Source organism: Elephantulus edwardii, unplaced genomic scaffold, assembly GCF_000299155.1.
Source record: "Elephantulus edwardii isolate Elephantulus edwardi_28Jun2011 unplaced genomic scaffold, EleEdw1.0 scaffold00083, whole genome shotgun sequence".
Lineage (NCBI taxonomy): Eukaryota > Metazoa > Chordata > Mammalia > Macroscelidea > Macroscelididae > Elephantulus > Elephantulus edwardii.
In genome coordinates this window covers 8,459,593-8,471,509 of record NW_006399833.1, presented here as the reverse complement: position 1 = coordinate 8,471,509, position 11,917 = coordinate 8,459,593, and the positions used below count along the sequence as shown (strand labels likewise).

The 11,917-nt window shown below is 40.9% G+C and overlaps 1 protein-coding gene across 2 annotated transcripts in view; it reads left to right on the top strand.

The window, feature by feature from the left end:
- Window positions 1-6: 6 nt before the first annotated feature.
- The window catches only part of AMMECR1 (Alport syndrome, mental retardation, midface hypoplasia and elliptocytosis chromosomal region gene 1), a 230,191-nt gene continuing 218,280 nt past the window's right edge, over window positions 7-11,917 (top strand). The window contains exon 1 of one of the 2 annotated variants that reach the window (XM_006889917.1): window positions 7-539. In XM_006889917.1, the coding sequence (XP_006889979.1) occupies window positions 67-539 (473 nt within the window). In that variant the 5' untranslated portion in view covers window positions 7-66. The remainder of the gene's footprint in view (window positions 540-11,917) is intronic. The other variant, XM_006889918.1, reaches the window with a different exon arrangement.

Genomic DNA, 11,917 nt, shown 5'->3' with positions numbered 1-11,917 from the left:
TCGCCCCCGCTGCCAGCTCGCCTCACTTATGGGTCGGAAGCGCTGCGTGGGGGAGACTGTTCCAAGATGGCGGCGGGTTGCTGCGGGGTGAAGAAGCAGAAACTGTCCAGTTCGCCCCCCTCCGGCTCAGGTGGCGGTGGTGGCGCCTCCTCCTCCTCCCACTGCAGCGGAGAGAGCCAGTGCCGAGCAGGGGAGCTGGGACTAGGAGGCACCGGTCCTCGCCTTAACGGGCTGGTTGGGTTGACTGGAGGAGGTAGCGGCAGCGGCTGTACCCTCTCTCCCCCCCAGAGCTGCGGCGGCGGCGGCGGGGGGATTTCCCTGTCGCCACCTCCGAGCTGCGGAGTGGGGACCTTACTTTCTACCCCGGCCGCCGCCACCTCTTCCTCGTCCTGCTCATCGTCCGCCGCCTCGTCCTCTTCGCCCGGTTCCCGGAAGATGGTGGTGTCAGCGGAGATGTGCTGCTTTTGCTTCGATGTGCTCTACTGTCACCTGTATGGATACCAGCAGCCCCGGACCCCCCGGTTCACCAACGAGCCCTAGTGAGTACCGTGTCCTCCGCCGCCCTCTCCCTTGCGCTCGGGATGGGGGGCTGAGAGTTGAGGCAAAGTGCGAGTCTCCTCCCCGCTGGCCCGCGTTGCCTCTGCCCGGGTCCCTCAGAGCCTCCCCGCGCTTTCTGCCCCTCACAGGGAAGCACCAGGCGCTCGAGAGCAGGGTGCTGGCCGCAGGGGGTGACCCCCTGACTCTTAGAGGGGTGGACTTGCTCTTTGCCATAACTTTGAGGAGTTTCGACCCTTTCCCTCTCTCCTTCGCCACCTTCTCACCGGAGTCGCGGCAATCGCCACGACTCCAGGTGTTGACCGCTTCCACGGTTTGGTTGCCATGCTCCGCACTCCCTGTTAGAGCGCCTTGCGGGATCCCTGCCCCGCATACTTTACTGCTGGAGCGCTACTAGCCTATCCCATCGCAGTTTGGTGAAAAATAGCAACTAGCCAACTTCTTCTAGTGATGGAACTTAGCTCCGGAGCTTTTCTGGAGGTTGCCTATCTTGGCTCCTGGAGAGAAGGGAGCTTTGGAAAAACGCGTTTCCCCTTCTTACCTATTTTTATCCGATCCTACCCTAGCGAAGCGCACGGTCGGCTCCCTCACGTTTGAAGAGTGAGACTTTCTTTTTCCCCACTTCCCTCTTTCCCCCCCCCCCTTCATTCCACCGTCTGGGTAAGAGCTCATTCAAAGTGAGGGCTGTCCCCATAGAGGCACTGTCACTTTGTACATTAAGCGTGCAGTCGCTTTTGTGTCGACTCCACTTTGGGAAGAAGAAGAAGAAGAACAAGAAGAAGAAGAAGAAAAATCTATGTTATGCTCGACAATTTGAGAATGATTTTAACATTCCCAAACAACAGCGACAGTGGAGGAAATATTATGGTTTCTTTGGGTTTTGTGCTTTTCATTCTTTTTATCCTTCAAGTATGTCGTTGAACTTGTTTAAAATAGCCAGGCAGCAGCCCAAAGCCAGGTTAATTCTAATCCCTGTCCATTTGGATGTGTAGGAGGTGGGGCATTCTCCCCCCCCCCCGCAATGTGTACACTGAGTGTAAACTGACTTTTTCCGAGTTAAATACTAAACAGAATGTAAAGAACAAGGAAGGGCAGAATGAGAAAGAGGACGACTGTTTTTATTATGAGGACTTAACATCCACTAGAAAAATTGCAAGGAACCTCCTACTGAAAGTGTGTGTGTGTGTCAGCCTTATTCCTCACTAGGACACGTCGTCCCGTACCCCCGCCCCATCTTTAATACCTGAATTGTTATTTTAAAAAGGCTTCCTTCCATTTTTGTGTTATTAGGGGATTGGACTACTACTGTGTAAATATGAACACTTCCGTCTAGTCTTAAAAAATATTACATTAAAATGTAAAGTGGAAATGACAATAAAGTGTCCTGAAAATTGTAAATATATATTGCTTGTTTTCTTCGGCATTGGTATTTTTAAAATGTTTTTAACTTTGTATGATTCCTCTGTGGTCTGTGAATTTTAGACTTGATTATTTTGGGGCATGGGTTAACGAAATGCATATGAATAGGTATATAGGTTTTGTCAAATAAAACCAGCATCTTAATAGGTTTCATAGTCCTCACTAAAGGAGTATAAATGTGAAGTCCACACTTAGACAATTTATTTTGTGGTTCACTTCGTAAAGACCACCAAGTAAAAATCTACAAAATAATCTATTAGCTCGGGTTGCTTATTTTTTGGGGGGGTTGCTTATTTTTACATTTTTATTTATTTATTTTTATTTTCTGCCTTTTCTTAGATGCCTATAATGCATTAAAACTAGTTCTGGAGTGATACTTAGGTTGGCTCTGCAGTCATGGGACTGCAAAAATTCACTCCTATTTAGTTCTTGAGCTGTTACATGAGTTTGGCAAAGGCTGTTTTAGTATTCACGCTCCATTGCTCCAAAGCATATGAGAACACACTTTCAGGAGGTGCTATTTTCACACATTTTAAAGTGAGTTTGGGTTAACTGAATGAATATAATAAGAATTTTAAAAGTAGAAGTAAGCTTGACCGGTTGATACAGAAAATGCTTTTGAAAATGTCTATTTGCACATGTATTTAGGTATTGCTTTAGTTCTAATGCCCAAACCACTGTGTTTCTTATTACTATACTGTGCTGAAATTAAACAGATAAATGCCACACACTTTTGACTACTCTGTTTAGATGTGTTGAAATGGTGGTGGAAGAACAATATTTATAATAATTATTATCATTTAGCAGGGCTTGAATCTTTATTCTAGAAAACAATTTAGTGTAGACATTAATAGTGACCAAAGAGGTGAATGAAAATTCATTTAAGCGAAAAGAAGACTGAAATAGAAAGATGATTTCTTTATATTTATCTTCAGGTTATTTTTTGAGGTGTATTTTGGAAATTTTAGGAAAATTCTTGAAGACCAAGTTTTATTATAGGAGTGAAATAACAGTCATTTAACAGTGTTTTATTAACTAACCACACATTTTCTGTTCTAAATCTCTCTATACAGTGTGCCACAGGACCATAGACCTGGCTCATCATGTAATGAGCACCAGTTTTGCTTCTCTTCAAGAGTGTTTTCCACAATTCTCATGTGTAAAAAGCACACTATTTTCTCACTTCTCTAGCAGATTATCTCCAACGGGTGAAAGGTGCCCTTTTCGGGTTTAGAAGTTCTAGATTCATCAGGTACCTTTGTACTCTGAAAATTTATTAGCAATATCAAGGGACCTTTTAACTTCGAGTTTTGGAGGGAGGTCGAGATATAAGCAGCCTATGTGGATAAAATTTTTCAGTGATGCTGATGTCTGTTAGAGTACTTAACCTGCTGCAAAGAGGTAGCACTAGCTAGAGCTATAGAGAAAGGTTGAAACTCCTTGCATTAGAAATGCAAGACAGGTAGCCTTTATGTTAAAGATATGCATTGCTAAGGCCTTGGTTTCAGTTATGCAGACCTCTTTGCCCATAGATACAAGAGTCAAATGCTGAAAACACAACTTCAGGTACATTTTCCCATTCAGAGCCTGAACATTTATGTAATAGAGCCAAAATAGCCATTTTATAGGAAACTCAAACTGGAGGCCTAGTTGGTCCAGTGTTGCATTGCACTGCCAACCCAAAGGTGGGTAGTTCAAACCCAACAGCTTCTCTGTGAGGGAAAAATGGGCAGTTTCTTCCTGGAAGATTTATGGCCTCTGAAAAACCCACTGGAGGGTTAGCTATGGGTCTTTTCCATCTTGATGACAATGACTTTGAGTTGTTGGTTTTGTTTTGTTTTCAAATAAAGGGATCACCTATGTCAGGTGTTGGGTAAGTCAGATTCACAAACAGTGGTTCTAAACCTTCACTGTACATTGGTGATTTACTAAAAACAAAGGTCCCTAGGTGCCACCTCCAGAGGTTTTTTATTTAATTGGCCTCGGGTGGGGCCCAGGCATCAAGATTATTAAAAAAGCTAATGTGCAACTGAGGTTAAGAACCACAGTTTATATTCTACTAGACATTGCTCCTGAGATTGTGATTAATTTGGTGTGGTGTGGGATTCTGGAATCTGTGCTTTATGAGCACCTTAGGTAATTTTGGTAACCAATAAGGCCTGTAGTGTGGTCTGCAGAAAATGTTACCTGGGAACCTGTCAGAAATGTAGGCTTTCAGAAGCCCCACTTCAGAGCTCATGACTTAGTATTTGCATATTTTTCTCTCTCTCTCTCACAAACACACACACCCCAGGTGATTCTACGGCATATTAAAATTTGAGGAGCTTTGGCTCTCTAACTTTAGTCCATCATAATCTCCTGTAGTGCTTGTTAAAACACAGATTGCTGGGCCTGATTCCCAGAGTCTCTGATTCAGTACATCTGGGGTGGGGCTGGGAGTTTAGTTTCTAACTAGCTCCCTGGTGATGCTGAGGCTACAGTTCTTAGGACCACACATTTAGAAGCACTGGGTGAAAAAGTAGTGAGAACTTGAATAAGTACCTTATCACTGTGAGGAAATAGCAGTTTTCACAGTCAGTTTCCAGTATGAAACTTGCTGCTTCCATGTCACTATCATTTATCATGTTCACTCTAATTTAGCACTAGAGATTGAGTGCTGCCAAGAGCTTAAAAGTCTGAGGTTCTTGGGATAGTTTCATTCTGAGTACAGGGAAGGGAGGAACTTTTGGCAGCCTTGCCCTATTATTTTAGGTCCTTTTTCAGAAATTGTTAAATGTGAGGGATGATTTTTAGATGGAGAAACACAACAAAGGAGAAACACAACAAAGATGATATATTAAAGTGAGTTATATTGATTTTAATAAGCAAAACCATAAAATGCTTTTATGATTTGTTCACTAAAAGACCATGTTGCGATAAAATTTTAAAAGCTTTTATTTAGGCTTGTGCTTGTTGGATTGCACTTTAAAAATTTTTCCTCATTAACAAATAAATAGAAAAGATCCTGCTAAAGCTCTGGGATTTTTCAGGCTCATATCTTCAATGTTGTATCGGGTGCTACTTTTCATGAACTTTTTATTTTAATCATCTTACCACCTTTGAAGTTGTAATGTAATACTACATTTTGTAGTGTACTTTAACATTAAAAACCAATATGTGGGTCTTTTCCCCCTCATGAAGATAAAGAAAAACATAGTTTTGACACTTCACTCCTGAATTTGTAGATTTTGAGAGGCTCAGATCCAGTGTTTTTTTAATTTTCTTTTTTATTTTATTATTTTTTGTGTGTACCGTCAAATCAGACCTGACAGGTACAGGAGGAGATTGTTCCTCCTTCTCCAGCAGAGCATCTGGTGGATTTGAACCATGCACCTCTGAGATTGCAGTGAGATCCAGTGTTTTAACAGTTAACCCTTTCTTGTCTTTCCATAGTAGTCAAATGATTATTTCCCAGTGTATTTGGGAGGATTTGGATTGTATTAGGGCAGAAAGATGGGTACTTGTTTCCACAGAACAGTAATAATACTATTGCACATTAGTAGTGGGGGAAAGTGCTCAAGACAAAATGTTATAAAATCAGCATTTAAAGCGCAAGCTTTTATGTTTTCATTATGCCTTTTTGATGAAGAGTGATTAGAATAGCTCTAAGGTGTATCTGTCTAACGCAGATGGTGCTACTTAGCCATTACAGATTTCCTTATTTTACCTCACCTAAAGCAGTGCGATTGGCACAGGATAGAGCAGGGTTTAGGGCTGTTGTATATAGGGTCTCTATGAGTCGCAAACGACTCAAGGGCACATAACAACAACAACAACAAAGTAACAGTACTGATTTCCACTCTCTAATCATGGTGCATAATTTTTCTTGGAAGAAGAAACATTGAAAAATATGGAGGCCTTTTAAAGGTGTGTCATATTTAAATGATGTTGATTTCTATGGAATATAAATTTCTAGTGTCCTATCTTAGTGATGGAAAGAAGGCAGGCTGAACCTCTTTGGTCATTTATGCTGTAAAAACTGTCAATGATAGAAATGGAAGGGTGTAGAAATATAAATTACAAAATTATTTTTATATTCATGCATAAAGGTAGGGCAAAGTTTCATGTGGCTAATTAATTTTATTTTCCTCCTCACTTCTTTCATGTTGATTCCAACTCATAGGGACCCTCCATCAGATTTCCAAGGCTATAAATTGCAGTGGGAGGAGACTGCCTATATTTTTCTTTAAGAGCACCTGGTAGATTTGAACTACAGGAGATGTGCAGCCCTTTGAGTTAGCAATACGCTATGGACAACACCACCAAAGCTCTACAAAGGGAGGCGTAATTTAGCCATACATTTTATCAAAATTTATAAATTGTGTTTGTGCTGCATTCATGTCCCGTAGTGGGTGGCAGCCAAGAAGCAGTCTCTCTCTGCTGGGATATCTTAGTCCAATGTGAAGAAAATCCACTCCTGAAAAAGTGAAATAGGCTCTGTTAATCCATGCATGAATTGGTTTTCTAAGTCTGTATTTTTTAGACACATACGTTCACATTTGTTGTTTTAAAGACTGTGATAACCTTTTACTGAAATTCATCCTATTTTTAAAATCAGTTGCACTTTTCATTTCCAGATAATTTTACTTTTTGAGAATGTTTGTGAAGCCCTAAATCTTGGACCATAAGGTTAGCCAAAGTTACTGAGCTTTCCAGATTTCAGTAGGCATTATTCTGTTCTCCTGCATGGTTCAAAATTGGGAAGGGTGTATGCCAGGGATGCATCCTGTCTCCATACCTTTTGAACATGTATGCAGAGCAGATTATCCGACAGGCTGGGCTCTATGAGGAGAATTGTGGCATCAGGATTGGTGGAAGATCTATTAAAAATCTGCGTTATGCAGATGACAGAACCCTGCTTGCTGAAACTGAGGAGGACCTCATGCACTTGCTGCGAAGGGTCAAGGACTGCAGCCTTCAGTATGGACTGAGGCTCAATGTCAAGAAGACAAAGATTCTCACCACTGGACCAATTGGCAGCGTCAGGATGGATGGCGAAGAGATTGAGATTGTTCACAGCTTCAATTTGCTCAGCTCCACAGTCAACACTCTTGGCACCAGCAGTCAGGATATAAAAAAGCGTATGGCGATGGGTAAGTCTGCTGTTAGGGACCTCTCTAAAGTACTCAGGGAGCAACGGTGTCTCTCTGGAGACTAAGGTGCACCTGATACAGGTCATGGTCTTTGCAATCGCTTGTTATGCATCAGAGAGTTGGACAGTGACTAGGGAGGACAGAAGGAGAATTGATGCCTTTGAGCTGTGGTGCTGGAGAAGAGTACTGAATGTACCATGGACTGCCAGGAAAACAAACAGATTCATCTTGGAGAGGATTAAACCAAGTTACTCCTTGGAGGCAAGGATTCTGGGGCTTAGTCTGACATACTTTGGACATGTTGCCAGGAGGGACAGGTCCTTGGAGAGGGACATCATGCTTGGGAGGGTGGAGGGACAGCGCAGGAGGGGAAGACCCTCTATGAGATGGATTGATTCGGTGACTGGGGTAATCGGGATGGGTGTGTCAGAGGCAGTGCGGTTGGCGCAGGATAGAGCAGGGTTTAGGGCTGTTGTGCATAGGGTCGCTATGAGTCGCAAAGGACTCGACGGCATATAGCAACAACAACAACAATGCCACACATGCTTGCCTGTTTTAAAGCAGCAAAATGACCAAGGCTTTTACGTTTAAATTTCCTTAGTCTTTTTTTTTTGAACTTTTATAATAATGTCTCTTTTTGATGCTATTCTGAATCAATTAAGCTAAATAAGTGGATACCAGCAGTAAAAACAAGGGGCTGCCAAGAATGGACCTTCAATGTAAGCTGTCTTTCCACATTCAGTAATTGGGCATTGCTCACAGGACACTGGAGACAGTGTGGGAAGGCAGTGGTTGTGTAGGTGGCAAGAGTAGATACCCAACAGTAAACTTATTTAGAGCTGAACTTCTGTAGTTACTGTGTTGCTAAGAGCAAAAATGAACCACATGCTTATGTAGTATAAAGAAGAGAGTCCTATGAAGGAGGTATGGTGTAATAGTATAGTTGGTTGGGTGGAGCATATTTTATGTTTGGTCCAACTCTTAATGGCATCTTTTGTGTCAGATGTGGGTGTTTTTTCTACAGCTCTTAATGCATCATACTTTCAAACTTGCTCAACCTTAAAAATGCTAGTGTTGAACAGCTGAGTGGAAATTATATGATGGTGGGGGTAGGGCAGCTTTTGTTACAGCATTTTGATGAACGCAATGTTTGAAAGCAAATAAAATACCCTCATTGAACTTAATGTTTGTGCGATATATGATATAAATATAAAATTGGCTTAAAATATTTACAAAGGAATATATATACAGATTAGTTGATGAATAAGATACAGATAAAATGCTGAATATAGGTACGGAAATCACGTGCGATAAAGGAGTAGTCAGGAGGAAGGATTTTGGGAGGGGATAACTTTTGAGCCAAGTTTTTAAATGGAAAAGGTGTAGAGATTATTGGTGAAGAGTCTGTGTGACCAGTATGTCTTGAAGGTGGTTCTCAAACCGGTTGCTGTTATTACCACACCCCTTGCCACAAAACTTGGGGATTCCCAGCAGCTGTCTTTAGTCAGCAACTTGCACTCTCAGCATTCTTCACACCACTCCCTTTAATCTGTTCTCTAAGATCATAAAACGTCAAGGAAAGGGAACCTCCTGGGAATGCTGGATAAGAGATTTGGGTCTCATTATAGTTTGTTGTGTTAGCAAGGGAACAGTATTTCTAGGAGAGTTGTCTAGATGAACACTAAAGATCAGTGTCTCAAGATAGAGAAGACCAAGTAGACTTCTTAAGGTTGTGCGGGTAATAAGAAAGAAAACCTTCAGTGGGAAAAGTAGGGTAGCACTTGAGCAGAGGTTATGAACAAAGGAACACTGTAGAATTAAAAATTGGAAAAAGTTACCAGCATATGTGGAGACTCACACTCCAGGGCCAGGTTTTGTGTAGGAGTGGAAAGATTGCAGCTCACCTGTTTTTTGGCTTCCATCATTGCCTCCTCTTTTCTTGGCTCTGTGCCTGGGTATTCTTGTGCTCAGGAAAAGTTTGTTAAACAGCTCTCTATTGGAATGGCTATGAAATTTGATCTCAAGCAAAAGATTCTTCCCCTCCCCCCTTCACTTAGTCCCAACTGTATCTAATTTTGGAGAAAGGAAGACATATTGGTTTGTAGACTTTGGATCAAATATAAAGATATCTGGTATAGTTTTGGTTAAGAACCTAACATTAAGTGATGACATTGCCAAAAAGAGAACATACCACATTTCATTTGTCAGAGGAAGGTGAAAAGGTGTGAGATTTTAAACATGAATCAGAATTTGTGAGCCTGGGGAAGTAGGAATATACTCTGGCCATTTAAAAAAATGGAGAGAAAAGGGAAGAAACAAATAGTTGTACAAACAAAATTATTTCCTAATGTGTGTAATTTCTAGTGTTGTTGTTAGGTATCAGTGAGTCGAGTATGACCCAAAGTGACCCTATGAACAATAGATCTGAACTCTATACTCTCTTGTGCCATCCTCACACTTCCTGATACACTAGAATCCATTGTGACAGTCACTGTGCCAGTCCCCCTGGTTGAGGGTCTTTCTCTCTTTCTCTGACCCTCCACTTTTGCAAACATGAGGTCCCTCTCCAAAGAATAGCTTCTCCTAGTAATATGCCCAAAATATTTGAGGTGAAGCCTCATTATCCTTGCCTCCAAAGAGCACTCTGGCTGCTGTTTTCTCCAAGACATACCTGTTCTTTTGGCAGTCCATTGGATGTTCAATAATCTTCCCCAATACCACAATTCAAAGGAGTCAATTTTTCTTGTTTTCCTTCTTCACTGTCCAGCTCTCAGATGCATAGCAAGTGATCTGAAAGACCATGGCCTGAATCAGATGCACCTTAGTCTTCAAACTGACATCAGTAACCCTCAATAATTTGGAGAGGCCCCTAACTAGTGTTCTAGTGTTAGTATCCCTAACTAGTTTCTAGTGATGATGATGTTGTTGATTGCCTTCAAATTGAGCACAACTCACAGCGACCATATGATCAAAAGGCCTGAACTTTTCTATAACTATTGACACTTAACCAAAATTCATAGTTACCAGAGGCATGTTGTTTAGAAAGTGGATGCCACTCTTGCTTCCAATTCTAGTGATAGTATCCCTAAACTAGTTTCTAGTGTTGACAGTTATAAAATTAAAATTTCTTTCCTTTTTAAATGAAAAAAATTAGAAGAACCACAGCCAGAAATAGTCACAGACTACTATAATGTTTTTATTTGGTCTTTCCAGACTCCCTTCAACCCCAGTTGTGACTTTCTTTAAATTGCTAATAAGAGTGATACAGTAATTCTAGTAAAAATATCTGACAGATAGCTGGGCTTCTCAAGTTTAAGGTTGTAGTCTTCAGGCTTTAGAAATATGTAAAGCAGTTACCATTTGTGAATTTTCCCATCTGATAATTCTAGGATTGCCTTCATTAAAAATAGAGCTGCCTGGCAAAGCTCAGGAATTTGTGTCACAACTTGAATTAAGGGACATTTCTGAAGGTCTTAGAAGTGCTTTTTGGCACTAGGTTCCATGTTCTTTGTTTTCAAGCTTAGAAAGTAAAATAGATTAAATAAAACTAAGTCTATTTTGCAGTGTTGCTGAGCAGTGAAGAATTCTCATTGTCATTGCCTTTGAGTTGGAGTTTTTGAGGCTATAAATTCCAAGATAGGAGATTGCCTGTCTTTCTCCAGAGGAGTCATTGGTACACCTCCAGAGCACCCAAGTGAAGGACAGATGTTATCAATTGACAAAATCAGATGGACAGATGTGAAAAATTCTACCTAAGTGCAGACCTACTCATATAAGGTCTGTAATATTTTGAATGATTTTTGCCTTTCACTTATTTTACGGATAATCCTGTGATCCAAAGCCATATGCTGAGAAAGCACAAGTTGACTATATTATATATACATTGTCCTGCCAGAAGATGCTCACCAACTGTATAGTGATGGAAAGTAGTAAGATTTACTGAGAAGCCTATGTAGTTCAAACTGCCATTTCATATACTTGAGTGTGATCTGTAAACGTATCACACTCTGTTGTTGTAACATATTTTTGTTGGGAATCTTAAACTTCTACAAAGAGGTAATACCAACTTATCAGCTTTAGATGTTAGTAGGTCTTTGAGACATTTTCTTAAATAGGAATCTATCAATTTGTTTGGTGGTATCAGTTTAGTGGTCCAACAACAATACTGCATGTATTAGCCAATGTTTCAAAGAAATTCTTATGTCTTAGTCACATTAGAGTAATTCTCTATGACATTATCATTTCTTGAAGTAGCCTACTACATCTAAATTATATAATTATATAAATCTAAATTATAGATGGTTTTGAGTACAAATAACTCATATGACTATAAAACATAGACACTAACACTTAACTCATTGCATAAAGGTAAATACCCTTTATATGCTGATTTTAAACAAGGATTAGATAAATGATTAGAAGGTAGGTGCTTTTTTATATCCCTAAAATATGGTAGGGAGGCTGGGCTCTATGAGAAGGAATGTGGGGTCAGGATTGGTGGAAGATCTATTAACAATCTGCATTATGCAGATGATACAACCCTCCTTACTGAAACTGAGGAGGACCTCATGCACTTACTTGCTTCAGAGGGTCAAGAACTGCAGTCTTCGGTACGGATTGAGGCTCAATGTCAAGAAGACAAAGATTCTCACCACTGGACAAACTGGCAGCATCAGGATGGATGGCGAAGAGATTGAGATTGTTCACAGCTTCAGTTAGCTCGGCTCCACGGTCAACAATTTTGGCACCAGCAGCCAGGAAATCAAAAAACATATTCCGATGGGAAAGTCTGCTGTTAGGGACCTCTCCAA